The sequence below is a fragment of the Erithacus rubecula genome, assembly GCF_903797595.1.
Source record: "Erithacus rubecula genome assembly, chromosome: 6".
In the NCBI taxonomy this organism is placed as follows: domain Eukaryota; kingdom Metazoa; phylum Chordata; class Aves; order Passeriformes; family Muscicapidae; genus Erithacus; species Erithacus rubecula.
The window spans coordinates 58,750,196-58,777,518 of NC_136688.1; the positions used below are offsets into that span (position 1 = coordinate 58,750,196).

Genomic DNA, 27,323 nt, shown 5'->3' on the forward strand with positions numbered 1-27,323 from the left:
ACATGCTCTCCCATGCTCTGTGTGTTTGCTTCTGCATAGAATTGTTTCCAGCATGGCCTAGCATTGGTACAAAACACTCTGGGAGGCTCAGGTTGAAAATCCTGATTTTTGGGTCCTTGTTGTGAGGCTCCCAAAGCAGCACTGTCCTGGAAAGCCAGGATTTGGGAATAACAGCTCAGGATAGTGCCTGCTCCCAGAAAAAGGGATTTGTCATTCCATTGCTGGAGTGACTGATGCTTTGGAGCTGAAGGCACCTGGCAGAGCGAGGTGTGGGGATCTGAGAGCTTTTTTTGGGGTGTCTGCTGGGGCTGCTCGAGTGTGGCTGTGGGAGGAACAGGATCCATCAGCAGCGGGGTCGGGCTCACCTCGCGGCGCGCTCCTGATCATCATTTTAATTAGCAATATATTCCAGGGGAGAACAAAGGTCTGTCTGGCTGGAGCAGATGGCAGGGGGAGAGGTGGCTGCTGCCTCATTCTGGGCAGAGCCCACGGGCCAGGCTGCAGATGCTCAGCCAGCCCTGTGCTGCTGCATTCAGACCGTGGCCATCTGCTCCCTGGCCCAGCACGCGCCTCCCGGAGGAGAGAGCATTCCTGGGATCCCCCTGCCTGTGACCCGTGGCCAGCTGTAGCCCTGCTGGGGCTAGGGGACAATGAGGGGCTGCCACTGGCATGTCCTGGCCCCCTGTGCCTGCCCCAGCCCCTCTTTGTCCCCTCGCTGGGGGTGGCTGACCCCGAGCCCTGTGCAGGGAGGGAGGGGAGGTGACACGAGTGCCCCGGGGTCACCTCAGGGCTTTGCCAGCCCCAAATCCCCTGGCTTTGTTCAGCCTCTGCAGGTTGTTGGTGTTTATGGTGTTGTTGTGGTTGCATTGAATCCCAGAATGGGTTGGGTTGGGAGGGGAGCTTAAATCCCATCCCATTCCACCCCTGCCATGGCAGGGACACTTCCCCTGTCCCAGGCTGCTCCAAGCCCTGTCCAGCCTGGCACTGAACACCTGGGACAGCAGCAGCTTCTCTGGTTTTGCTGAAAGTGCTTCAAGTGAGGGGCTCTGGTGCTGAATTAATCTGATTCTGTACAAAAGTCTGTATGTTGCTTGTGCAAAAAGACTTGGACACAGAGGATCTGCCTTCTGAGCATCACTGCCAGCTTCCCCCAGTGTCCCAGCTGTCCCCAAGGATGAGGATGGTGGCTGCAGGGTGAGATCTCTGGCACACAAACCTACCCTCTCTCTGCAGAAAGCTTTCTGCACTTTCAGATGGCAATTCCATTGAATCCCAGAATGGTTTGGGTTGGAAGGGACATTAAAGCCCATCCAGTCCCACTCCTGCTATAGCAGGGACACCTTCCCCTGTCCCAGGCTGCTCCAACCCCCATCCAGCCTGGCCTGGGGCACTGCCAGGACCCAGGGACAGCCACAGCTGCTCTGAGCACCCTTTGTCTTTGTAAAGAACTTCCAGGGATGGGATTTAATGGCACCTGTTGCCTCAGCTCCTGCTTTTTGTCCCTCGTGGGATGTTGTGATGCTGTGGCAGCAAAGGGCCCTTGCCTGGTCCTGCAGCTGAAACGGGAACAGCAGCAGAGCTAAAAAAACTCCAGTGACTTAATCCAGTTCCCATGGAAACGTTGTAGATTAATGGCTTTTAGCTGTAATCTGAATGAGACGTATTGAACTTTCCTGTGATGATTTAGAGCCTCTTTATGTCCTGGGTGACTTTGACTCCAAATCCATCAGTCACGTGCAGGCAGAAGTATCCCCTTGTACCACTGCAGGAGCAACATCTGCCACTGCTAAAGCAGAAGTTAATGTTGTGGGGCATCACGTGGGAGTAAATACCCAGGGCTGCTACAAGGGTGGCAGAGATCAGACAATGTGTAGTACATGAGGAAATCACCTTAAACGTTGTGCTTTTGCTCCTGGTACTGCCTGAGCTGGTGGGATGATGCCAGAGGCAGCAGGATGGTTTAAGACCACCAGAGAGTGTCTTTTTGTTTGGCTTTGTTTTTTTTTTTTTTTTTTTCCTCTGTTCAGGCTTGTTGATAGCATATCTCTCCCCTAATATACAGCTGTACTTAGTGGAGGAATTCTGAGTTTGGGTTGGCTGAGTGTGGGGAAAATAAGGTGGTGGAAGGAAAGGATAACCCAGCTCTATGCAGCCCATGATCTTCCCTGCATCCCCATCCCCTCAACCATCAATACCTCAGGGAAAAGCAGCATGGTTTGCTCAGAGGGCAAACCTCTCCCTGGCTCCCCAGCAATCTGCCAGGCTCTGATCTGTCCCCTCTCCTGGGCCATTTGTGGGGCTTTGGGTGTCTCTGTGGGTCCACGTGCCAGAACAAGGCAGGATCAAAGAGCCCTGGATTCCCAGGCAGCCTGCAGGGAGATGAAAGCCTGGTGGTGTTGCTGCAGCTCCTTGGATGCTGCTCCCAGAGTCCCTTTCACTCAGGGATGTCTTGTGAGAGTGATAACTCAGGAACCTTTTGTTTTCTCCCCAGCACTGGAAGACGCGAGGCAGCGAGGAGTACGAGGCCGAGGGTAAGAGCAGAGAGCAGCACCTGCTGATGCTGTTCCAGCTTTGAGCAGGGTCACAGGGTGTGTGCAGCACCCCAGGCTGGCAGCTGCAGCTGGGGGGCAATGCCAAGGCAGGGCACATCTTGTGCTGTGCCCTCTCTGCCCTCTTCATCCTGCAGTGGTGCTCCCTGGCCTCTGCCCTGGTCCCCGCTCCTGCCCCCGGGTTCTGCCTGTAGTGGAGCCTGGTGGGCACTAGATGTCAGCAGGGACCAGTCATTAGCTGGTCCCTAATTGCCACAGGATTATAAAATCCTGGAATGGTTTGGAAGAGACCATGAAGTTCATCCAGTCCCACCCCTGCCATGGGCAGGGACACCTTCCACTGTTCCAGGTTACTCCAAGTCCTGTCCAACCTGGCCTTGGACACTGCCAGGGATGAGTTTCTCTTCCCGGTGTTTTACCATCTTCATAATCAAAAAATTCCTTTTAATTGCATCAGCACCTCTTCCATATTACAGCTGCTCTTTAACCCCTTCCCCATCCAAAGGGGACAGCTTTTTTCTCCTGAAGCTGCTTCTCCAGCCCCAGGGGGTGACCTGGCAGCTCCCTTGATCCCATAACTGCCCAGGGGAGCAGGGGTCCCTTTTCCATCTATGCCAGCAGCTGAGGCAGCAGAGCTGCCCTTCCCTGGCCACCAGACTCATCCACATTCCCAAGGATCCTCCTGGCCCCAGTCCCAACTGCTGGTCAGCCTGCACCTGGTCAGGCACAGGGAGTCCCCATCCCTGGAGGCATTAACAGCTCTGTGCATGTGGCACTTGGGGACCTGGGTCAGTGGTGGCCCTGGCAGTGCTGGGGAGCAGTTGGACTTGATGATCTTAAAGGTTTTTTCCCAACCTCAGCAATTCCATGGCTCTGTGGACACCAGGCTCCTTCCCCTCTGGTGACATGTGAGTGAAATGCTGAGCAGAACCTCCTGGTAGAGTCTGACACTGCTGGGACCAGCATCCAAATCCTAAAATCCAAAGTGTGCCCTGGGCAAAGGGTCCCTTGGGATCTGCAGAGCCAGGAATGAGCTGTGCCCACTGCAGCAGCAGGTCCCTGTGGGGTGCAGGACCCCCAGATCTTCTGCCCTCTCTGCAGACTCCAGAGCAACCTCTCCCATCCCCAGGCCAGCTGCGCTTCTGGAACCCCGACGACCTGAACGCCTCCCCTGGTGCCTCAGCCAGCCCAGAGTGGATTGAGGAGAAGCTCCAGGAGGTGTGTGAGCACCTGGGCATCACCAGGGATGGCCACCTGAACAGGAAGAAGCTGGTTTCCATCTGTGAGCAGTATGGGCTGCACGCAGCAGCCGGGGAGGTGAGCATCCCACCCCATCACTGCCCCTGCCTGGGCCCCCAAAATCCCTCCTGGGCTTCACCCCAGGCACAGGTGGCTGCTTGGGAAGGAGTTTCCAGCTCCTGCTCTTCCAGTGAGGTTTTTGGTCCCAAACCATCAGGGTGCTGTAGGAGAAGCCAGACCTGGCTGCGTGTCTGCTCATGCAATCACAGAGTGAGCTGGAATTTAAAAGCATGGCTTGGATTCCAAGCATGTCTCCTTAATCCTTGGAATTTTCTAGCTAGACAGCAAATATGGGTTAAATATTCATAGGTGGTTGCTTTTGACTTTGTGGAGGCCTGTGGGCTGTTTCTGTTCCCCAGCAAGAGCCCACGAGAAAATGAAATCTTCAGCAAAAACAAAAAGGTTCTTATCAACTTAGGATTTAGTTTTATTAAAAAAAGTCAGATTTTTTTGCATCTTGAGATAACATGGCTTGTAATAATCTCTTCCACAAAACATGTTCTGAGCAGGTATTCCTGTGCAGCATCCACAATGAAATGTTTTCAGGGCATTAAGGCAGAAAATGGAAAAGATAAACTGTAGACAAAGAAATAGTGAGGGACTAATCAGAACATCTCCAGTCCTACTTTTGAGAAAGCAGTGTGCCCTGAAGCATAAAACAGATTTATGATAACCTTGCAGTGTCTTAGGGTTGTTTTTTTTGTTGTTTTTTTTTGCCTGGTCACTTCAAGCTGCTCAGGGTTTGGCATCTGTCTCAGTACCTCGAGCTCAATTCCTGAGGTCACACAGTCTCAGGAGCAGAAGGAAATTAGTTTTGTTTTTTTTTTTCCTGCTGCCTCATTAAACAGCAGCTCCAAGATGACCAGGAGCTTTTTTTCATGCTGCAATTTTTCATGTGCCTGCAATTTTCCTCATGGAGAATATGGAAGTGTTTTAGGCTGATGCAGCAGGTGACTCTTGCCTTGCTCTTTTTGCAGCTTTGGGAATAGGATATTTTCTCTGTGCCAGATTTTTTTTTGCCTTTTAACTGATTTCTGTCTCCTTGCAGATGCTTGAAGAGGTGCTCCATAACCTGGATCAAGATGGCACCATGAGCATAGAGGATTTCTTTTATGGGCTATTTAGAAATGGGAAATCTCTGACACCTTCAGCATCTACTCCATACAGGCAGCTGAAGCGGCACCTCTCCATGCAGGTGAGACAGTGAGAGCTGAATCCTGGGCTAAAAGGAGCAGGAGAATTCCTGAACAATCCCACCCAGCCTGATCCTCAGTGTTTGTCCCTGCAGGGGACAAACCCCCTGTGAGGGTCCCCCTGCCCCAAGGAGGCAGGAGGTGGTGGCAGTGAGCTGCTGCATACTCTGCTCCAAAAGCAGATTTCAAATTCTCTCTCAGAAAAAGCTTTTTTGGGGGAGATAAAACAGATGGGAAAGGGGACATGGCTCCGCTTAGAAGTTTTGTGGAGAGGGATCAGGCAGCCTGTGGAGTGCAGTGTGTGAGTGGTAGAGCCTTGTGAAATTCCAGGGTGGTTTGTGTTGGAAAGGAGCTTAAAGCTCATTCCATGAGCACACTGTCCACTCTCCCAGGTTGCTCCAAGATCCATCCAGCCTGGCCTGGGACACTTCCAGGATGGGACATGCAATATAAACTGGGTGCAGAGGGAAGCACTGCCTGGGATAGGCTGAGGACATGCAGCTCCCACATCTCTACTCCAATTTTTGCTTTTTGCTCGGAGAGTTTGAAATCTGCTCCCTATCTTTGCCTGGAAGCTGAGGGCCTTACCCAAACCACTCTACAAGTGCAGCTTGTTTTAGGGGAAGTGACATTCCAACCCAAAGAATGACCAGTGGATAACCCACTGAGGCCAGCTCTGCCAAACTGCTCCTGCTGGGATTTATTTTAAATCCCGAGTGCCTGCTCAGCCCCGGTGCTGTGAGGTCAGCAGAGACGCTCCCACCGGGTTTTTGCTGGGCAGTGAGGAAAAGCAGAGCTTAATCTTTAATCTCTGGAGCAGTGCTAGGGCAATTCCCTGGATCAGCCCTTGTGGCACTGCCTTTCCCCTCATCCTCTGTCACAGTCCTTCGACGAGAGCGGCAGGCGCACCACCACCCCCTCGGCCATGCCCAGCACCTTGGGCTTCTGCCTCTTCTCCAGCCTGGATGATGGCATGGGCTATGGCTGTGTGGAGGGAGTCCTGGACTGCTGGCACCAGGAGGGCATAGAGAACAGCCAGGAGATCCTGAAGGTAACCCCCAGCTGCATCTCACCCTTGGTTATGTGGATTTTTTTCTCCCTGTGTTGGATGCTGAGTTATTTTTTCTTGTTTTTCCTTTCCGAAGTCTCTGGGTTTTTGGGGTTTTTTCCCTTTAAAAACTTCCTACAGCTTCTGGGAATGGTTGCTCCATCCCTGGAAGTGTCCAAGGCCAAGTTGGATGGGGTTTGGAACAACCTGGACTAGTGGAAGGTGTCCCTGGCCATGGCTGGAACTGGATGATCATTAAGATCTGTTCCAACTCCAACCATTCCCATTGCTAGTGACAAGAGTTCTGGGAAATTTCCACTCATTTCCTTTATGGTGCATCCCAGAGAGCAAAAATCTAATGATAAAAATAAACTGTGGTTTCCAGCATAGCCTGAAGAGGTCACCTACATTTATTAGGAAGCAATTTAATTCCTTTCCCTCCCTGAATAGCTGCACCTGCAAACCTCTGAGCACTGGGGTGACCTGAATTATTGCTTGTGCTGAGGTGGAGGACAGCACTTGAAACCCTGCCCAGTCCTCAGTGTTCCATTAGACAGAGTGAAAGGGTGATGGGAGGGAAATCAGGTACCTGAATAAATCCAGCTCTGTCCATATTGTTAGAAGCTGTGGATGGGAGGAGATAATTTCATGTGACCATCACTGGATTCCCAACAATGACTGTGATTCTCCTGGCTTTTCATTATCCATACAGCCAGGCTGGAATAACCTCTGCCATTGCTCAGGATTTAAAATCCACTTGTAACCTTGCATTATTTGAGCAGGTTTTCTTCCAAGACACCAGATTTGTGTGTCTACCTTCACTTTGGTGCTTTCCACTGGAAAATTGCTTTGTACTGATGTCACTGGGATGGTTTCTCCAGTGTCTGCAGTGTTTCAGACCCCACCACAGGTGCTTTGCTTTGTGCTCCTGCAGGTTTAGGTTGAATTATTTAAGTTGGAAAAGTCACCACTGAAGTTCACCACTAAACCCCATCCCCAAGTGCCACATCCATGTGGGTTTTGAACACTTCCAGGGAAAGAAAAGGCCTTTTTTCAATGCTTGGGACCTTTATTGTCCCTTCCAGCCCACACCATTCTGGGATTTTCCAAAATTCCAAGCAGTTGCTGATGATAATTTGCTGTCTAAGAGGTGGGATCCTCACCATCAAACCCTTCCTGCAGGGCTGGTTGTGCTGCCTCTGTTGCAAGAGGTTTTTTTTTAACACAAACATCCCCAACCACCTCCCTGCTATGTCCAGTCTCATTAGATCCTGCAGGGAATTAATGCATTTCATCAGGCTTGGGATTAATTTCCTCTACAACCAGGACACTTCCCATCTCCACAGCAGCTCTGCCTTGTAGGGAGGTGGCTGAGATGTCTGGTTTATTGCCCTGGGGGTGTTTGTGACAGATTAATTAGCAAGCAGAGATCTCATCTGAGCCTGCTCTTTTATCCTGTCAATCCCTGCACAAATGTCTCCAGGCTGCTGCAGGAAGCTCCTTGTTATTTCCACAGGCTCTGGACTTCAGCTTGGATGGGAAGGTGAACCTGACAGAGCTGACACTGGCACTGGAGAATGAGCTGCTGATCACCAAGAATGGGGTGCACCAGGCAGCCCTGGCCAGCTTCAAAACAGAGATCAGGCACTTGATGTGAGTCCCAGGGATTGCAGAGCCAAGAGCTCCAAGAGGGAGCAGCTGGTGGGTGGTGGTGACCCCAGGGTGGCACTGGAAGGCTCAGTTCTCTGTTGGAGTATTCAGAAACTTCCAACTGTCTTGTTTTGCCTGGGAAAAACACTCAAATCTCCAAGGGCTGCAGAAAAAATGTAGTTGAAAAGTAAAAAATGGAAGCAGCAGGCTGTTCCCAGTCTGGGAGTGGTCACTGCTGTCCACAGTGGTCAGTGATGGAATGCACAGCTCAGGGCAGAGCCTGGTGCAGTTTATCAGTGCCTTTAATTCCAACTGATTTGGGGCATTGCAGAGGTTCTGCCATGTGACAGATGTGGGGGTGAGGTACAAACCCACTGTAAATCCCAGTGTTTTAACTTTGAAAGTCAGCACAGCTTGACTTTGTGCTGGACTCGCTGTGCAGATTTCTCTAGTGAAAAAGAGACCTCAGAGCCCCTTCCAGTGCCTAAAGGGCTCCAGGAGAGCTGGACGGGCATGGGGACAAGAGCCTGGAGTGACAGGACACAGGGAATGGCTTCCCACTGCCAGAGGGCAGGGATGGGTGGGATACTGGGAAGGAATTATCCCTGGGAGGGTGGGGAGGCCCTGGCACAGGTGCCCAGAGCAGCTGTGGCTGTCCCTGGATCCCTGGCAGTGCCCAAGGCCAGGCTGGAGCAGCCTGGGACAGTGGAAGGTGTCCCTGCCATGGCAGAGGGTGGAGTAAGATGGTCTTGAAAGCCCCTTCCAACCCACAAGCTGGACCACAGCTGAGTGTCTCAAGTGTTGATGTCTCAGGATCTGTGGATACACCAAGACATGTCCAGAACTATTTGGGTACAGCTTCAAATCCAGTGACTTCCTTGGAGATCTTTCCAAGGGGAGCAGTGAGAGCTGACCTAATCCATCTCTGCTGTGCCCAGGGAGAGGTTTGACCAGGTGGCCAGGGAGAAGGAGAAGCTGAGGTCAGACCTGGAGAAAGCAGAGAAGCTGAAATCCCTGATGGCCTCAGAGGTGGATGATCACCACGCTGCCATCGAGCGCCGCAACGAGTACAACCTCAGGTAGGGCACTGCACATCCCTCCTGCCCCTGGCAGCCCCTCAAACAGCCATGCACCACTTCATTAGTGGGGGTTTTTTAGGTTTTTCTGCCTTTACTTGGAAAATGTTGGGGTTTTTTTGGGGTTGGTTGTTAATTGGATTTTATTAAATAATACAGAGCATTTGACAGCACTTCTTGCTGCTTGCTAGAAGTGAGGAAGATTTAGTTGCTACAAGGTTTCTTAAAGCTAAATGGTTTAATAGAGAATTAACACCTATATTATTTATACTTACTAACTAAATTCCTGTGAGCCTCAGTGTGACACTGACCAACCAGAAACTGCCTGAAACCAGGAAGAAGGAAGATGAACACCAAAAAAAACAACCCAAAATCCTCCATCTTGTCCCATACCTATTACAATGCTGCAAAAACCTCAAATTTAAAACCTTTTACCATGTGAAATCACATACTTTTATTTCACTACACACCAGTGATTTTAACTTCATCACTCAAATTTGGAAGTTTCTCCGAGGCCTCAGGTCAAAATCAGTGTTCTCCATGGGGTCAGTGCCTGACAGCACAGAAAGCTCAAAACCCCCAGATTTGTGGGATCCAGCAGCCCCCCAGCTTCACCCCCAGCAGGGTTTGTCACCTGTGTCTGAGGAGCTGCTGTCCCCTGTCCCTGCAGGAAGCTGGATGAGGAGTACAAGGAGAGAATCTCTGCCCTGAAGAACGAGCTGCGCAGGGAGAGGGAGCAAATCCTGCAGCAGGCAAATAAACAGAGGCTGGAGCTGGAGCAGGAGATGGAAAAGCTGAAAACAGATGAGAACTACATCAGAGACCGCCTGGCCCTGGCCCTGAAGGTAACAGGGGCTAAACACAGCCAGGGTTTCCCCCAAAAAGCAGGGATACCCTGGGAGGGGAGTGATTCTTGTAGGGTGGTCTGTGTTAAAAGGATGAGTTCTGGGCTGTGGTTAGCTGGCTAAAATCAGCTGAATTTAAGCAGCAAGATAGAGGCATGTCCATGAGAATTGGTGTTTGGGGCACCTTGATGGGTTGTTCCATGGATTCCTAACCCAAGTTCAAATCTCTGCTGCCATCAAGTGCAGTGTGTGCATGTGGCAACTCTTGGATGAGCTGTCAAGCCAGGAGATAAAACATCTTGATCAAGTTTAAAATACTCTTTTAGAAACAAACAAACCATCTTAAACATCATAACACAACATAAACCTCAGAAACAGCAAGCTTGCTGTTAAGCCTTGTGGTAAATTATCAAAAATCCAATGTTCACACCTGCTGTGGCAAGAGTGGGTTGTGTGTGAATGGATTCATATTTCAAGCTTCAGGTGATGACAGGAATTAGTGTCATGCTCTGGCTTGATTGGGAGTTACCTTTATTTGGATGAGTTATCACATGCTGATTTTTTCCTCCTCCAAGTGCTGAGGATGTTGTGTTTTTTTTTTTTTTTTTTTTTTTTTTTTGTTTGGTTTAGGAGAACAGTCGCCTGGAAAACGAGCTGTTGGAAACAGGAGAAAAACTGGCTGAGTATGAAAGTCTGGCAAGCAAACTGCAGAGGAACTTGGAAAATGTCCTGGCTGAGAAGGTAAATCCTGCTTTTGCCAGTGGGGTTTCAGAATTAAGTCAGTTTTAAGTTGCTGCATTCGAGCTGCCAGTTTAACTGATTTCCAGAGGCTTTTGGGGTTCCTATCCAGATTATCCAGCACAGCTTGCCTTGGTGATGGCTAAGGAAAATACAGATATTCCACCTTAGCTGTTATTTTATTCTAATCCAAGCAGGGAGCCTTAGAGGGAAGCAGATCTGCAGGGCTTTTTTTTCCTTTCTCCCAGCAGAGATTTTTGGACAGGCCCAACTTGCAGGTCCTTTCCAGGGAAGGTGATGCAGGAGGAGTGAGGTTTTACATGGCATCACTGCTGGAATTAGGTGAAAATCAAGGTGAACAGCTGCTCATGGATGAATTACATTAAACTTTTCAGAATATCAGCTTCTCCAAAGAGGTTTGAAGTTGGTGCAGCCACAGCCTCAGGTTCATATATTGGGATTTCCAGCCTTCTTTAAAGCTTGTGATTATTTACCACACTGAGATGTGCATATGCTAAGCTGTGATCTGGAATCAGAATGAGTGTGAGAGCTGTGCTAGATGGCAGACAGGTTTTTTTGGGGAAGTTACTCATTCCCTGCTAGGAGAAAAGTAGAGTTGCTTTATTTAAAATAAAAATCCAGAGCGGAGAGGGGAGTGCAGGCTGCAGGACTGCTTGGAATGGCACCCATGCTGTCCTGAGCAGGGCTGCTGGGTGTGTGGATAATCAGATATTCCATCCCTGTGTTCCAGTTTGGTGACCTGGATCCCACCAGTGCAGAGTTTTTCCTGCAGGAAGAGAGGCTGGCCCAGATGAGGAGTGAGTACGAGCAGCAGTGCAGGGTAAGTGGGGCTGAGATTTGGCTCCTGTGTCCACCTGGAACATCACAGAACCCTTTGGGTTGGAAAATCCCTCTCAGATTGAGTCCAGCCATTCCCCCTGCACTGACCATGTCCCCAAGTGCCACATCCTCACTGCCAACAGCAGCACAAGGCAGGTTGGAAAGCTCTTCCCACAGAATCAAGTGGCTGAGCTGGGAGGGTGAGGTGCCCCCAGGGTGGTCCATGGAGCCCTGTGAATTCAGAGTTGCAGGAACTTAGAGGAGAAATAAGATACATTCACATCTTGCTGGTTTTCACACCAGAAATACTTTTTTTTTTTAATAAACTTCAGAATAGAAAGTTTGCTCTCCTCCATCTTGTGTGCTTAAATGACTTTAAGGTGAGCATGCAAACTCATCTTTCTGATGTTCTGCACAGGTACCAGCTCATCTGTTGCCCAGAGAAGCTGTGGCTGCCCCTGGAAGTGTCCAAGGCTGGGCTGGACAGGGCTTGGAGTACCCTGGGGTAGTGAAAAGTGTTGGAAGGGGTTGGAACAAGATGATCTTTAAGGTCCTTTCCAACCCAAACCATTTTGTGATTCTGTGATCTGTTCTGCAGGATCCTTTCCATTCAATTAAGAGCTGCCTTTGCAAAAGGCTGTTGGATTGGAAACAGGAAGCTGCAATTTAAAAGCAAAAATTGTCTAGAAATAGGATTTGAATCAATACTTCTCAGTATGCTGCTGATTTTTTTCTATTTTTGAGGGTGGCAGATATAAATTAGGGATCAGGGTTCACTCCCTGGGCCTTTCAGACCTGCAGGATTCTGTGTTTGCACATTCAGGGAGTTGTTTTCCTCAATAACTGCTGTTGCTGGAGTGGAGTGCACAGCTCTTGGCACAAACCCTTGGGATGCTCCACTGGCAGGCAGGAGGAAGGAGCAGATGGTAAATGCAGTAATGAGGGGATCTCTTCCCTAATTTGATCTTTTGCTTCTGATTTGATTCTTCAAGTAGATGGTGTTTGAGGAGGCATTTCCCAACTGTTGGAAAATGTTGCTAAAGCTGCTTTTTAATAAAAGGTCACAGGAAGAAGGAATAAAGGGAGAGTTCCTGGAGGATGTTAGACTTACATCTTTGAGAGTTTGGTGTTGTAGAATTATCAGAGAATCCCAGAATGGTTTGGATTAAAAAGGACCTTAAAAATCATCTTGTTCCACCTCTTGCTATGGGCAAGGACAAATTCCACTATCCCAGGCTTCTCCAAGCCCTGTCCATTCTGACCTTGGACATTCCCAGGGATCCAGAGGCAGCCACAGCTTCTCTTGGAATTCTATTCCAGGGCTTCCTCACCCTCAGAGCCAGAAATTCCTAATTCCCAGTATCCCATCTCACCCTGCCCCTGGCAGTGGGAGCCATTCCCCCTTGTTTGGCTGATTGGAGGATGACTGTACCACTGTGGGTTACTGACAATTCTTCCTCTGCTGTAATTCCCACCTAAATGTGCTGTGCTGGGACTGGGTGGATGCTCAGCAGCCTTGCTTCCTTTTCTCTGTTTTTTTTCCCCCCCTCCTGTCAGGAGCTGCAGGACCAGATTGATGAGCTGCACTCAGAGCTGCAGGAGTACCGTGCCCAAGGCAAAGTGCTCAGACCTTCCCTGAAACAATCCTTGTCAGAAGAGTTTGACATTGACATGAAGACTCATGGCAATGGTGGGATTGAGCCTGACCAAGGTAAAAAAAAATCCCCCCTGTAGGACTGAGAGCTGTGCTGCAGGTGTTCATAACATCTTGGAGGCCATTCCATGGAAACCTTCCCAGGGAGACTTGGTCACCACCTCTAATTTGGGGTTTAATGTTTGCAGTTCCTTGGTTGTGTTTGTGATGGGAGTCTGAGAGCTGCTAAACAAATTTAAATGGATGAAATAATTCTCTTGATAAATATTTATTGTATAGTTAATGTTTTTATGGTTATATAAATTATTACCTGCTTGCTATTTCTAAAGGACTTGGTTCAGAGGACTGCAACCCATTAAATATGAGCATAGAGGCAGAAATGGCCATTGAGCAGATGAAGGAGCAGCACCACAGGGATCTGCATCACCTCAAACAGGAGCTTGAAGACACAGTAAGTGCTGCAATGAGATGGTCTTGAAGGTCCCTTCCCTCCCAAACCAATTTGGATTCTATGATGCCAGTAAGAAATAAAGCTGAGCACTTACACATTCTTTCCAGGGAAATTAATATAAGATGCTGAAGTGCAGATCAAAATATTCAATAGAACGAATATGTAAAATTAGATGGAAATAATGAGGAAAGCATCCCTGTAGAACATTCTGTGGAAAATAAATGAATCCATCCTGTTTTCCCTTCTGTAGGTGAGCCATTATGAAAAGCAGCTGGATGAGACAAAAGCCCACTGGGAAAAGGAGCAAGAGGACATGAGGCAGAAGTATGCTGAGGAGATGAATGTCATGGAAAAGCAGATCTCTGGCCTTAAAAATCAAATAGCAGAGCTGCAGGGAGAGGCAGCAGAGCTCAGAGAGCAGCAGGAAGAGCTTGACTGTAAACACAACGAGGAGAAAAACAAATTACAGATGCATTTTGATGAGGAGAAAGCCAATCTGCAGCAACTGTTGAGGCAGGAGCATGAAGATGATGTCAGGGCCAGACTGGAGCAGGTGAATGAGAAATTCAGGGAGGAACGAGAGGAGCTGATCCAGAACAGTGTGTGGGTAGAAGAAAAGATGAGAGTGCTGGTGCAGACCCTGCAGGAGGAGAAGGGGGAGCTGGAACGTGGCTTCCAGGAGCAGCTGAAGAGGCTGGAGGAGCTGCATGCCCTGCAGAAGGAGCAGCTCCAGGAAGAGCTGCTGAGGAAGCACCAGCAGGAGCTGCAGGAGGAAAGGTGAGTGTCACCTCTTGGGGACAGTGCTGGGTGTGCTGGCCTGGGTGAACCCAGTGCAGATTCCCTAAGGGGAATTCTGACTGTCCAGAACTGTTCCTGCTCTGTCCCACAGCACTGGGCTGCTCTCCAGGGTTTTTTTTCTTTACTGACCTTTCTCAAGCAGATGTTTAGATTCATTTTTAGCTCACCCAGAGGCAGCAGTAGTGTTAAAGCATAACCAGGAGTGATTAACTCCAGCTCTGTTCAGGTTTCCTGTGCCCCACAAATCCCTGCTTGGTCCTTTTAAAACTCCTGGGCTTTCAGAGTTCTTTGCTGAAGAAGGAAAGGGGTGGCTGGCAAGTGCTTTTAGCACTTGGGAGAGTCAAAAGAAACTGAAGCCACCCTGAGGTGAGAGCATCTGCCCCCCGAAATCTGAGCACGGGGACTGAAGGGCACATACTGCACATGAAACCTTTTCTGAGGACATTTCATGGGTTGTTGCACTTTTCTAAGGCAGTTTTTCTTTTTGATGTTTCACCAAATTGCCTCAAATTTAACTTGCAGCTCCCAGAAACACCCATCCAATAGTGAGTGGAAAAAAAAAAATTAAAACTAAATTTCCAACTTGTTTTATTCAGCCTAAAAAGCAACCTTAATCTCTGAGGTAGTTTAGTAATATCTTATGTTAACCATGTCTAGGAAAAAAATGGCAAGTGACTATAACAGAAGAGCATCTCATGCACAAACTCAGTTTTCTGTGGACACACAAACACTTGTGAATAAATATGAAGAAACCCTCCAGAGTCTGGAAGGACGTTACCAGCGAGAGCTGCAGGAACTTGCTGAGCAGCAGAGGGAGGAGAAATCCCAGTGGGAATTTGAAAGGGATGAAATTGCTCAGGAGGTTGCTGAAGCCCAGGAGCAGCTGAAGAAAAGCTTGGCAAGTGAGAAGGCTGTTTCTTCTGCCCTGAGCCAAGAGAAGGATCTCCTGGAGAAAAATTTCAAGGAAGAAGTGAACAAGCTGGTGTGTGAGAGGGAGCAGCTGGAGAAGGAGCTGCAAGAGCTAAGGAATGCTGCCCAGGAGCTAGAGGAAAAGATGAATGAGAAAATAAGGCAGCTCCAACATGACCATGAAAAAGAGCTAAAGGAGAAAGATGAACAAATATCAACAGTGGAACAAAATGGGAAACTGGTTAGGGAAAAGCTGGAGAGACTGGACAGTGAGTATAAGCAAGAGAAAGAAGAGCTCAATTCCAGACTTCTTGCTTTGGAGAGTTTAAACAGAGACATTTGTGAAAGAGCAGAGACAGAAAAGACTGAGATGGGTTTGGAAATCTCAGAGCTCCGAGGGAAAATGCAGAAATTGCAGTGGGAAACACGGAGTTTTTCTGCCCTGCAGAGCCATTACAGGGCCCTGGAGAGTGAGTATGCAAAAGCCAAGAGCCAGATTGCTGCTTTTCCTGGGGCAGCTCCTCTGGGAGATGATGGGGATGTTCTCCAAAACTTGCAGAGGGTGCACGAGCAGGCAGTGAAGGAGAATGTCAGGATGGCTGCCCAGATCCTGAGGCTGCAGCACCGGCTGCAAGCAGCAGAGCAGGAGATTCTGCAGCCTCCCGGGTCCAGCTGCTCCCACTCTGGCTCAGAACCTGAGGAAACAGATCCCAGTTTTGCAGGGTTGCCCAGTGATTGTCAGGATGTAGCCATGGGAGCAGATTTCGGTGTGCTTCCACCTCTGGAGGCTGATACTACAGACCTGGAAGAGATGTCAGAGGTGGATTGGGATTTGGAGGAGGGATGTGTGAAGGCCAGAGCTGGTGGCCCCCCTGATGAGGCACAAGGGTGCTGGATCCAGGGAAGTCAAGCAGCTCTGGATGATGATGGCAGCCAGGATTGTGACAAGAACCTTTCTTGGGTGCTGCCAAAAAAGAGAGATCTGGAGAAAGTTCCCAGGCCAAAAATGCTCCACAAGAGCGTCAAACAGCAGAAGGGTCATCTGCTAAATCACAGAACAGCTCCCAAAAATCAAGGGTTTGTTTCTGATGCTTTGGAGATGCAGGTGGAGCTGGAGGAGGGTGAAGAACTGAGTGAAGCCTCTCTCCTGCTGGATCACACTCCTGAGGCAGCAAATGGTGACCTGAAGGGTGCAATAGCTCAACTTTGGAAAAGGATGGAAGAGCTGGAAGACAGATCCATGGCACAGGCTGAACTTCTGTCACTGCAAGAAGAAATTCAGATAGAAAATGAGGATCTGAAAGCTGAAGTGGTGCAGTTAATTGAAAAAAATGAAATGCTGGAAGACAACCTGCGTAGGCTGAGAAGGCTTCATGGTGAGCAAGGACAGAGTGAGGTGGAAAGCATAAAGCTTGAAGAGGAAAACACCAAATTCCTCGTGGAAGTTAAAGAATTGGAAGATGCTAAAGAACTGGAAGATGTCCAAGAACAAGGAAACTCAGCAGTGCCCAGTGACAGGAGAGGTGGGAAGCTGGAAGAACATCCCAGTGCATTTACGAGCCAGCAGGACACGAATTCCCACAGCCACAGCACCGTGCCAGAAGTGGGAAAAGCAGGAATGAGGGAGCCCAAAGCAGAGGGGAAGGAGAGAGCTCAGGCTCACCCAGAGGCTGAGCAGAGGAAGGCCAGAGTGAGCCAGGGCTTGCAGAGCACCTGCGCTGAGCTGCAGCTCAAGGTTGACCTGCTGAGGTAACGTAACGCGGCGTTAGCCACTAACCCAGCGCTGCCTTGGCTGCTCCTTTAACCTCCCCAGTTTAACTCTGATTTAACTCTGAGTAGCAAACTGTGCCATGGGCTCCTAACTCCTCTAATCTGGATAAAGACCACTGGAATAAATAGCTGTGTGTGACTCACTCCTCTCCTAAGCAGGAGCACCTGTCTGTGGATGTCACCGTCACCGTGTCTAGCTCGTCCTCCAGCACAAACTCATTTTATTTCCATGTCCAAAATCCATGGTAACACTTCCAGAGTGCTTTGTAGCTTTTACTAATATTCACTTCACTCAGTTTGTTCCCTCTTAGAGCTGAATGTTGCTCACAAGGCTAAAATGGCTCCTGTTTTTCCTCAGTATTGCAGTGAATGCTGTAGAATTATAATAATTTGAAATGCTAAAAGTGCTTCTATTTTTCTCAACATTGAGGTTAATATTAGAGAATTATAGGGATTTTTTTCCCAGTTAGGAGTGTGATATATGGTAAATACAGTTATAAAACATATATTCATTATATTATATTCATCCTAGGTTTTACCTATTAATTTTTAACTGCTGTATTCCAGCAAGGATTTTTTTTTTTTAATGGACAAAGTGGCTACAAGTGGTTTAATTATTGTTCAGCACCAGCTTCCTGCAGGAAATTGTTCTTTCAGGTGTCCCACCATGGCTAAGTTATTTCTGTGCAGTCTCCTGAGGACAGAAAAGATAATTTCCAATCGTGCTGTTCCCAGAATTCTGAATTCCAGTTGAGGAAACAGCTCACTCTCCTGGCAATATTGTGGTGTTCAGTTATTTGTAGCTTAAGGACTGAAAAATATGTAGAACATTAGTGTGAAAATTAAAATTTTAACACAATTTAGCTGCTCAAAAACATGCCCCAAAATCTCAGGGTTTTTTTTTTTTAAAGTTTGTTGTAAAAATTTGGGGTTTTTTGAACAAACTGGGGAGCGCTCCTACTGAATTCATGCAAAATATAGATATGCATTTTATACATAAAACAAGGCAATTGTAGGTTTGTTTTTGAAGCCTTACAGGTAGCTCTGATTTGTGGGATTTTCTCCCCTCTGTGGGTATCCTACAGGAACTGTTCTCACTTGTCTCCTGTCTCTGCCACAGGTGTGAGGCTGAGAAACTCCGTGAGGAAAACGCCGTCCTGAGAAACGAAGTGACTTTGTTAAATGAGGAAGGGAGTGCTTCCAGCCTGAAACTGAGGGAGCTGAATGGATCCAGGGAAGAAATGAGGTGAGAATTCCATGGGGAATGTGCCCTGTGATGGCTTCAGGCTGTTGCTGGGGCTCAGCCACAGTGGGTTCATCCCTTCTCTCCAAGGGAAGGGATGTCCTGCTCCTCGTGTGCCAGGTGCAGTACAAATCCAAAATGGGGTTGTTTCATGGTGCTGTTGGAAATCCAGCAGGTTGGCAGGTTATTCCTCATCCTTTTCCCTGCTCCAGCTTGTGCTGCCCATCCCCAGAGCCAGGCAGGGTTTAGCTGCAGGCATTGAGGTGACCCAGTAACACAGGACTGGCTTAGGAGCTGACCTGATGCAATTATTTGTGCTTCAGCAAAGGCAGGGAGAGAGAGGCTCATCTGACAGATTATTCCAGTGGCTGGGTCTGTGGCAGTGCAGAACCATCCATGATCTTGGATTATTCTTCCCCTCTAGCAAAGTCCCTCTTGGGGCACCTTGAGAGGTTGTGCATTTGCCAAGTCAATGCAGAACAGGGATGCTGAGCAATAAATAAATAAATATCCACAATTAACATTTCTGGTGGTTAAAAAAAAACACAGCTCATTTTTGGAATCATTAAGGTTGGAAAAAACCTCCAAGACCATCAAGTCCAACCATTCCCCCAGCACTGCCAAGGCCACCACTGACCCATGTCCCCAAGTGCCACATCCACATGGATTTTAAATCCCTCCACCACTGCCCTGAGCATCAAAGAAATATTTCCTAATATCCAATCTAAACCTCCCCTGGCACAACTTGGTGGTGTCCTCCTGTGCAATCATGCAGTTGTGTATATTGATAATTGATTTTAGTGGTAATGAGCTTTCATTTTTCCACAGGCAGAAGATAGAGGCTGTGAGAAAGGAGAAGGTGGCTGTGCAGAAGTTGGTTGACAACCTGAAAAAGCAGGTGTGTGTGCCCTGAGCCCAGAAGCTTCTCTGTAGGAATCATCACTGCATCAAAGCTGTTCCTTAGATAGGCACAAAGGCAGCAGGAAATGAGCATTTTATAAATTTGGGCATTTTGATAACTGTTTTATTGCCTCTTTGGGATTGATTTGAAGCTTGCTTGACCTGCTCATAAGTGAAAAGCTGTAATTGTCCAGTTTACAGGCTTGAGAGCATTTTCCACAGTCAACTTGGAAAGTTTATTCCATAGAAATACAAAGTTTAAATCTTTTGTTTTGTAGGTTTTGTGCAATTTTCTGCAGTAGCTCATGAGAAACAGAGATTCAATTCAATTCTAATTTCCTAGCTCACTTGGTCTAGGAATGCTACTAGTTGTGGCTGCTACTTTTATTTTAGGTGTGGCTTGTTATAATGGGTGAAATAGAAGGATTAATTGCCTTTTACATCCATGTCATCTTGGTCATTTTATCCATGTCATTGCTTAGGAAAATACTTGCTCAGAATAATCTATTGGGATAATCCTCAAAATCCACACCAGCCAAGGTGTGGCAAAGGGTGCCATGCTGGGTGACTGATATGAGTGGTCTAATTAATGCCAATTATGACAAATTATTTATTTGGAGTTACTGTCAGAGTGTGACTTGTCAGATCTTTGATCATCTTAATAGAAAGGAAATACCCAAAAATCTCATTTCTGGTCTAAAATCACTGCTATCCCTGCTCAGGTGGCAGATCTGAAGACCAGGAACCAACAGCTGGACTCTGAAAATACAGAACTCAGCCAGAAGAACTCCAAAAACCAGGCAGATGTGCAGGACCTCAATCAACAGCTGGCAAAGGTGCTGGAGCAAAAGGAAAGGGAAGAGGGGAAGTGTACCCTGGAAGAATGGGAAAAGGAGAGGCTGCTGCTGAAAGAGGAACTGGAAAACTCCAAAATAGAGGTACAGGATTTGATAGGACAGCTGGACTTCAGGGGCTTTGGAATTGGCATCCCTGTCCTGGGATGTGCATGGGATTTCAAAGCTGAGCTTTGCTAAGTGCTGGTTTAAACACAGCAGCAGCCAAAAGCCAGGAGGGGAAAATGTGCAGGTTTGTCTTGAAATCCCAGCTTAGTGATGGCAAATCCCTCCCTGCACTTCCAGCATGGCTGCTGCTCATCCAGTGCCCTCTCAGCTCTAGCCAGTGCCTGCAGCCTCCTCTGCTTAAACTTTGGTGCTCTGTGAGTCTCCTAAATTGCCATCTGAGCCTTTTTATTTTTTGCAGTCATCAAACATGGTGTCATCTTTGGAGATGGAGGTGTCAAAAATGAAGGTGCAAGCTCATCACCTGGAGCAGGAGAACCACATGCTGAAGCAGGAGCTGGAGAAGACAAAACAGGTATGGCATCCTATTGCCCAGAGCAGCTGTGGCTGCCCCTGGATCCCTGGGATTGTCCCAGGCCAGGTTGGACAGGGCTTGGAGCAAGCTGGGATAGTGGAAAGTGTCCCTGCTGATTCCAGAGAGATTGGAACTTGATGACCTTTAAAGGTCCCTTCCAACCCAAACCCTTCTGGGATTCTGTTTGAGTGCCATCAGATTTGTTTTCACCATCTCTTAATGGATGGAAATTAATAGGTTGAAATAGTTCATTTCTTTAAAGAAAGGTCATAAAAGTAGAGGAATGTAACTCCTCTTGAAACAGTTTCCAGCACAATGCATCAAATAAGGTTGGGTTCACTTTTTGGGAGCAGTGCATCTCCAAAAAGAAGCTTTGGTCAAGATAAATATTTAAAGCACTAATTAAGGAATAGACAGGGCAAATGGGATCCCTGTGTCACTGGAGATAACCCATTTTAGCTCCATTTAAGGAGTGAGCTCTTCCAGCATGTCCTGTCAGGGAGAATTCCTGTTGCTAAACCCATCTGGAGATATCAGAGTCTCACAACATTTGAGGATAATTTCCTGGAGAGCTCAGTTATCTCCTGTACAAGCACAGTTCAATTGGTTGCAAATATTATGCTAATAAACACAGATAATGAAGGCTTCAAATGAGTCAGGTCCCTGATTAGGGCTCCACAAATTATTTTGTGCAGTGTAAAACACTCAGTTGAGGCAGCCAGTGCTCAGGGTAGATAATGGTGTTAAAAAGCAGAAGCAGCTGAGGCCTGTTCAGAAATGAGTGGATTGTGGCTGGAGTGTAATTACAGGCAGGAGATGGAATGAGGAAAGGCAGTGATAAAGCACTGGGTCAGCTGGGAAAAGGATTGGAAGGCAGCAGTGCAGTGGTTTTCCTTCAGTGTGTTTGAACATGATTTAGATGGGATATTATGGGAAAATCCTTCCCTGTGAGGGTGGTGGGGCTCTGGCACCCAAAGAATTTGTGGCTGGAAGTGTCCAAGGACAGCTTGGAACAACCTGGGATAGGGGAAGATGTCCCTGCTTATTCCAGAGGGACTGGAATTTGATGACCTGTAAAGGTCCCTTCCAACCCAAACCATTTGGGCATCCCAGGATTTTCATGCCAAATTCTCCAAGAGCACAGAAATGCAGCTGTGAGGGCTTTGTTTCCCACAGCTGCCCAGATGTCCTGATCTTGCTGACCTTCAAAATGAAGTTTCAAGTTTAATCACAAAAAATGAAAAGCTGCAGGAAGAGAAAGAAGCCCTGAGTGAGGAGCTGAACAGATGTATTGATAAGGTAAGAAAAAGCTGCAAATCCAGATGTGCTGTGTTATTATCTGTATAATAACCTGTACAACATCTCTGGATATTTTTTTTCCTCACCCTCAAGCCAGATAAAAGCTTAATTGCCACTGCCTGCATTTTTTTAAGAGAGGAAAGCTTAAATTCTGGAGCACAGCTTTAGTGTAATTTGATGATGTAGAAAATTCCAACCATTGCAAGGAAGAGAGGCCTGGATATAAATACTGCAGCAGGACAAGGAAGACAGTGTTCTTGGACTTTTATTGCATCTCTAACCTACTGTAACTCTGAACTGGAGCAGAGCACTCTGCACACTGTAAATAATGATCCCATTGTGTGGAAATTCAGGGAGCTGAGGGGCTTTTTGCTTTCCTGTGTTTTCCTTCCTTCCTTAGCTTTAACTCCCTCTTGGGTAACCCTTGAAGTCAAATTGAGTCTAAAAAAAAAATCCTGAGTGAGGATTTCTGATGTAATCTCATTGCAGGTAGCTCAAGTCAGCTGCTTGGAGAGTGCAGTCAACAGCTTGAAGCAGGAGCAGAAATCCTGGGAGCAGCAGAGTCAGGCACTGAAAGCACAGCTCAGCCTCTCCCAGGACAAGGTATGAAACTCTGATTTATGTTACACCTCTGGATAAAAGCAGTTTGATCATCTCTTTTTCTCATGAAAGCCCCTTCTGATGCCATGCAGCTGAGAATGGCTGCTTTGAGGGGTTTTCAAAGGGATGTTCTTAAAGGATAAAAGGAAACTTGTTAAACATAATAAGGGATTTTTCTCTCTACAACCAAGTTACTTTTGCCAATTCCCTCTGCCTGCTAATTCCTAAATGCTGTTGCTCCTCTGTCTTGGTGCAGGCTGATCCTTCCCCCAGGCAGGGATGGGATCAAGTGGTTCCCTGCTTGGCTGGGGATTCCTGGAGTTTCTCCTTGGCCATGGGCTGCCAAGAAGAATAAAAAACTCAAGGGAAAGTTTCTTTCCAGCATATGACAGTAAAGGCTCAGGGCTGGAAGATGTTTCTGGGGAATTGTGGCTCTGTTCAAAGTGGGGGCTGTGAGCTTGGAACAGAAAGTTGGAAAATCATTTGGAATTAGAGTTTTAAGGATAGAAAATCCCTCTAAAATTGAGATCAGCCATTCCCCCAGCACTGCCCCATGTGCCCAAGTGCCACATCCTCACAGCTTTAAATTCCCTCCAGGGATGGGGGCTGTACCACTGCCCTGAGCAGCTGTGCCAATGCTCAAAAACCCTTTCAAAGAGGAAATTTCCCCCCATATCCAATCCCCCTCTGAGGCACCTTGAGGCTGTTTCCTCATCCTGTCCCTTGCTCCTTGGGAGCAGAGCCTGACCCCCCCTTCAGCTCCACCTTCCTGCCTGAGAGTTGTAGAGAGCAATAAACTCAATTTAACATTTTCAAAGGGGGAAATCAGCATTTTTAACTTCACTCCTTCCATCAGAGATCCTGGATACCTGATCCACACAGGGAATCTTGGCCCAGCAAAAGCCAAGCTGTGCCTCCTGCTCTTTTTTTACAGGTTCAGAGCCTCAATGAAACTCTGCAGAGCACCAACCTCCAAATGTCCCAGCTGAAATCTGACCTGCAGGGGACACAGCAGGAGAAGGAAACTCTGAAACAAGAAGTGATGGCATTGCACAAACAGCTGCAGAGCACCAGTGACAAGGTAAAGGGCTTCAGGGATCTCAGTAATTAGCTGTAATTATTGTGTATTAGGTATAATGTGCAGGTTTTAAGCTGATTTTTAAAAACTGTATTTTATTTGAATGTGGACAGGCCATGATCAATCCTACTCCTGAGTTTCCATCCTTCCCTAAAAGAAATCTTTTGCCAATAAACCCCCTAAATTTGTGGACAATGTATTATTTTACACCTATCAACTATAAAAATTAAACCAGTCATTGACAGAGGATCTAATTTTCAGTGCAACCTTGGGTTTGAAAGGTAGAGAATTGTACCAACCTCTCAGCTAATGAGGATTTGTAACTGAAGGAGGTTGTAGACAGCAGTCTTGGGATTGCTGTTATGAAATCAGTTACTAATTTGGCTTGTTTGCCATGTAATTAAGGAATATTTCATGTCCACGTGGAAAAGAGGCTGTTTCAGAATTGTACAACAGGAGCTAAATTACAGCTATTAGTGCATAATATATAATACTGAGTTCTATTTGCCTCTAAAGAGAGCATAAATTGCTTTTTTTTGTGCTGCTGAGCTCTTTGCACTCCTTGTGCACACAGCTATTATCCATGATTTTAGCAGAGGGAAGCATTTGGGATTTGCACACTGGATTTCTGAAGGGAAAATAACCAGTGGGGCAGGGAGGGAGATGGGAATGCTGCAACATTAGAGCCTGAACTTCCTGAAAATGCACCTAAAGCCCACCTGAATAGAACAAATGTCTGCTTCTTTGTTGAAGGCCTAACCCTGCAATTCTGTCTGTCTTAAGAACAGGGTGCTGGAGGTGACTGTGCCTCCCTCAGGGCTGCAGGAGCAGCAGGGACTGATCCCCTGGGATGAGCTGGAGCAGCCAGAGCAGGAGCAGAGGCTGCTCAGGCAGGAGAATGAGAGGCTGCAGAGGGAAGTGCAGAGCACTAAAACAGACCTGGCTCACTCCAGGGAAAAGGTAACCTGGGCTGGGAGCTCTTGGAGGTCACTTTGGCTAGATTACAATCCAGGCAGGTTTGGAGTGTCTCCAGAGAATGAGACTCCACAACACTCTCAGGATATTTATCTTCTTCAAAAGACAGTCCTGGTAATTCTTGTCCAAGATTTCAGTCTGGCTTCAAGTTAACAAAAAGATTCTTAATATTCTTGACATTCTGCTTGAGCAATTTCTTGGCTTGCAATATTAAGTGGATTATGGGGAGGGTGAAAGGAAAGAAGGCCAAGATATCAAAGCAAATATGTCAGAAATACCCCAGAGTTGCCCAGAGAAGCTGTGGCTGCCCCTTGATCTCTGGAAATGTCCAAGGCCAAGAACTTGGAGCAGCCTGGGCTAGTGGAAGTGTCCCTGTCCATGGCAGGGGGTGGAATGGGATGAGATTTAAGGTCCTTTCCAGCTTAAACCATCCTGGGATTGTGTGAGTCCAAAATCAACTGCTAATTTAGATGAAGTGGAGTTGTCTGGAACATCTTTTCACATTTGTTCACCTGTGATCTCCTCAGATCCGACAGCTGGAATCCACAGTCCTTTCCCTAAAGCACCAAAAGCATCAAAGCCAGTCAGGGATTGTCAAAGCCATAGAGCAGGAGAAGCTGAGCTTGAAGAGAGAGTGTGAGCAGCTTCAGAAGGAGCTGTCATCTGCAAACAGGAAGGTGAGTTTGGGGTGGTGAACTCACAAATCGGTGCAGTGCTTTCCATCTCTCAGAAGCTCAAGGGTTAAGCTGAAACTTTGTGGTTTTTACTCTGAATTTTGTGCTCTTTGCCACTCACAAATCCGTGTCTGAAGGAGCTGATGGGGCTCTGTGTACCTGCTGTGAGACAGCTCAAATACTCCTGGGTTTTAGACTTGAGTTGTGCTAGTATTCAATGGTTCATGAGGGGGTGAAAAAACAGAAAAAGTGAGAAATGGCTGCTTTTCTAAGGAAACTTCTTGTCTCTGATAGATCAGTCAGATGAATTCTCTTGAACGTGAACTGGAAACCAGCTCAGAAAATGAAGGGCTGAGGAAAAAGCAAGTCAAGCTGGATGATCAGTTAATGGAGGTACTTTCCAATCAGTGTTGGCTCTGGGTCTTTATCACTATTTTACTCAATTCATTTAATTTTAAACCAACTTATGGATGTGTAGAAAACTAATTGATACTAGAAGATTTAAGCTCTCCTGATGTTTAAGCTCATCTTTGATGACCAAGTTGTGTGGCAAACATCCTGCTCTCTGCAGCATGTTTTACTTAATCATAATTCACATGTAGCTTCAGATATAAAATCAAACAGCAAAGAAATTTGTTTCTGTACTTGAGGCAAGGCTGACACTTCCCTCTTCCTTCCTAAAACACCTAAAATTTCCTATCTTATATTTGTGTGATGCTGCTCATAATGTAGAAACTTGTTCTTATTTCCTCTGGGAATAATTTGCTGAATTTAGGTTTAATATTATCTAAATCATGATAAAATATCAATTTGCACAGCTTACTGTTAATTTAAAGGCACAAGTGAAAACTTCACTGGAGATTCTTCCAAAAGCTGCTGTAAAAGTTCTGCTGGAAATGGATCATACTAATATCAAAACTTAGGAGTCTTTGGTTATAGGAGGGAGCAAATTAACTGTATTTAATGTGTCCCATAAGGTCAGCCCAGACCTCCAAATTCTCTCTCAGTAGTCTTGTCTAAATTTCATGTCTTGGATTTGAGTTTAACACATAATATTAAAAAAAAAATCACAAATCTAGATTTTTTTTTTACTTGCTCTATAAGTCATAGCATCTTCCAGATGAGGCTTCTATAGCATTTTATAAATGGCTTCATGTTTTTCATCCAATGGGAGCCATTAAGTTGAAAATCCTTTGTAATTAGTAATAAAACTGTAAAAACCTAATTAGGAAATACGAGATTTTGACAAGTTAATGAAAAGACTGTTTATATTCCCTGTGAATTTATGTATATAGTCTTAATTAAGCTTTGGGAAAATGCCAAACACTCAAACCCATAAACACCAAGCCTGGGATTATGATTTCTCCTGAAATGTGCATTTCAAACACTCAGGATTTTGTTCCTCCTTAACCCTTTCCCAGCAGGTGTGTGCAACTTTCACTCAGTGATTTCTGACTTCTAACTCTCTCTTTTGTGCCTGTTCTCCTTTTGTCCATGGCTAACCTGGCTAGAAGTCAGTGGTTGGAACTAGCAGAGAAGGGGGCAGTTCTCTCTCTGAAATAGTGTGCAAAGGTAGAGCAATAATTTTTAATGTACCTTCATAGCATGGAGAAAACATTCCTTTAGTTTTGGGTTTGTTTTTTTTTTTTTTTTGTGGTTTGATTTTCTTTTTATTCCATACATCTCTTAAGTAAAGAAGCCACTCTTCATTTCAGTGTCAATTTTGGAGAGCTGCACCAGGTTCTTTGTGGTTCATGTGTGTGGTTCTGTATCCCAAGGAGCTGTTTGTTCCTAAGAGGGTGCCATGAAAATGGAGAGAAATCACCCCATTGCTTCCAAAAAAATTAAAATTGGAAGTGAGAGAATGAAAAGTGGCTTCCTGCTCCCCCATTGACTGTGAGGCTTGAAGGTGCCTGCATGCTTTTCCACCAGATTGTCCAATGTTTCCTTAAATTAATGAATTTCTGATCCCACTTGACATCATCCTGATAGTTTAGCAAGCTCATGATTGTTCCATTTTCTTCCACAGATGAATACAGCAGGGCTGTATTGTTTTCATTGTTGTTTCATTAGTATTTATTTTTAAGATGCTGTTAACACTAATTGACTGTTTCCTCATTAGTTATTCATGTGCTTCATGAGAGGAACCCTGAAAGAAATTCCACCTAAAGCTCATTGTTTTCACTGGTTATATTGTCAGCAAAAGAACAGCTCCTTTACAAAGAGAAACCCTAACAAGCTTTAAAAAGTACAGAGAGTTTTATTTTCAAGTATTTATAAACCTATTTTCTGTTTACCTGCACCAGCAGAGATAAGGCCAGAAGAGCTGCACCATTGTGAAAAATATTTAGTTAGAGGTA

At 46.7% G+C, this 27,323-nt stretch overlaps 1 protein-coding gene across 8 annotated transcripts in view; it reads left to right on the forward strand.

Moving 5' to 3' along the window:
• The window catches only part of NIN (ninein), a 57,249-nt gene that overhangs the window by 20,879 nt on the left and 9,047 nt on the right, over positions 1-27,323 (forward strand). For 4 of the 8 annotated variants that reach the window (XM_079307802.1, XM_079307805.1, XM_079307803.1 and 1 more), the window contains exons 5-27: positions 2,492-2,531; positions 3,679-3,866; positions 4,897-5,043; positions 5,925-6,092; positions 7,606-7,742; positions 8,678-8,818; positions 9,486-9,660; positions 10,291-10,401; positions 11,150-11,239; positions 12,796-12,949; positions 13,222-13,343; positions 13,594-14,120; positions 14,799-16,799; positions 17,941-18,066; positions 18,892-18,961; positions 19,686-19,901; positions 20,224-20,337; positions 21,514-21,636; positions 22,126-22,239; positions 23,171-23,317; positions 24,098-24,274; positions 24,817-24,966; positions 25,258-25,356. In XM_079307802.1, the coding sequence (XP_079163928.1) occupies positions 2,492-2,531; positions 3,679-3,866; positions 4,897-5,043; positions 5,925-6,092; positions 7,606-7,742; positions 8,678-8,818; positions 9,486-9,660; positions 10,291-10,401; positions 11,150-11,239; positions 12,796-12,949; positions 13,222-13,343; positions 13,594-14,120; positions 14,799-16,799; positions 17,941-18,066; positions 18,892-18,961; positions 19,686-19,901; positions 20,224-20,337; positions 21,514-21,636; positions 22,126-22,239; positions 23,171-23,317; positions 24,098-24,274; positions 24,817-24,966; positions 25,258-25,356 (5,337 nt within the window). Of the gene's footprint in view, positions 1-2,491; positions 2,532-3,678; positions 3,867-4,896; positions 5,044-5,924; positions 6,093-7,605; positions 7,743-8,677; positions 8,819-9,485; positions 9,661-10,290; positions 10,402-11,149; positions 11,240-12,795; positions 12,950-13,221; positions 13,344-13,593; positions 14,121-14,798; positions 16,800-17,940; positions 18,067-18,891; positions 18,962-19,685; positions 19,902-20,223; positions 20,338-21,513; positions 21,637-22,125; positions 22,240-23,170; positions 23,318-24,067; positions 24,275-24,816; positions 24,967-25,257; positions 25,357-27,323 lie in introns of those variants that run through there. The other 4 variants (XM_079307807.1, XM_079307809.1, XM_079307808.1 and 1 more) reach the window with 2 other exon arrangements.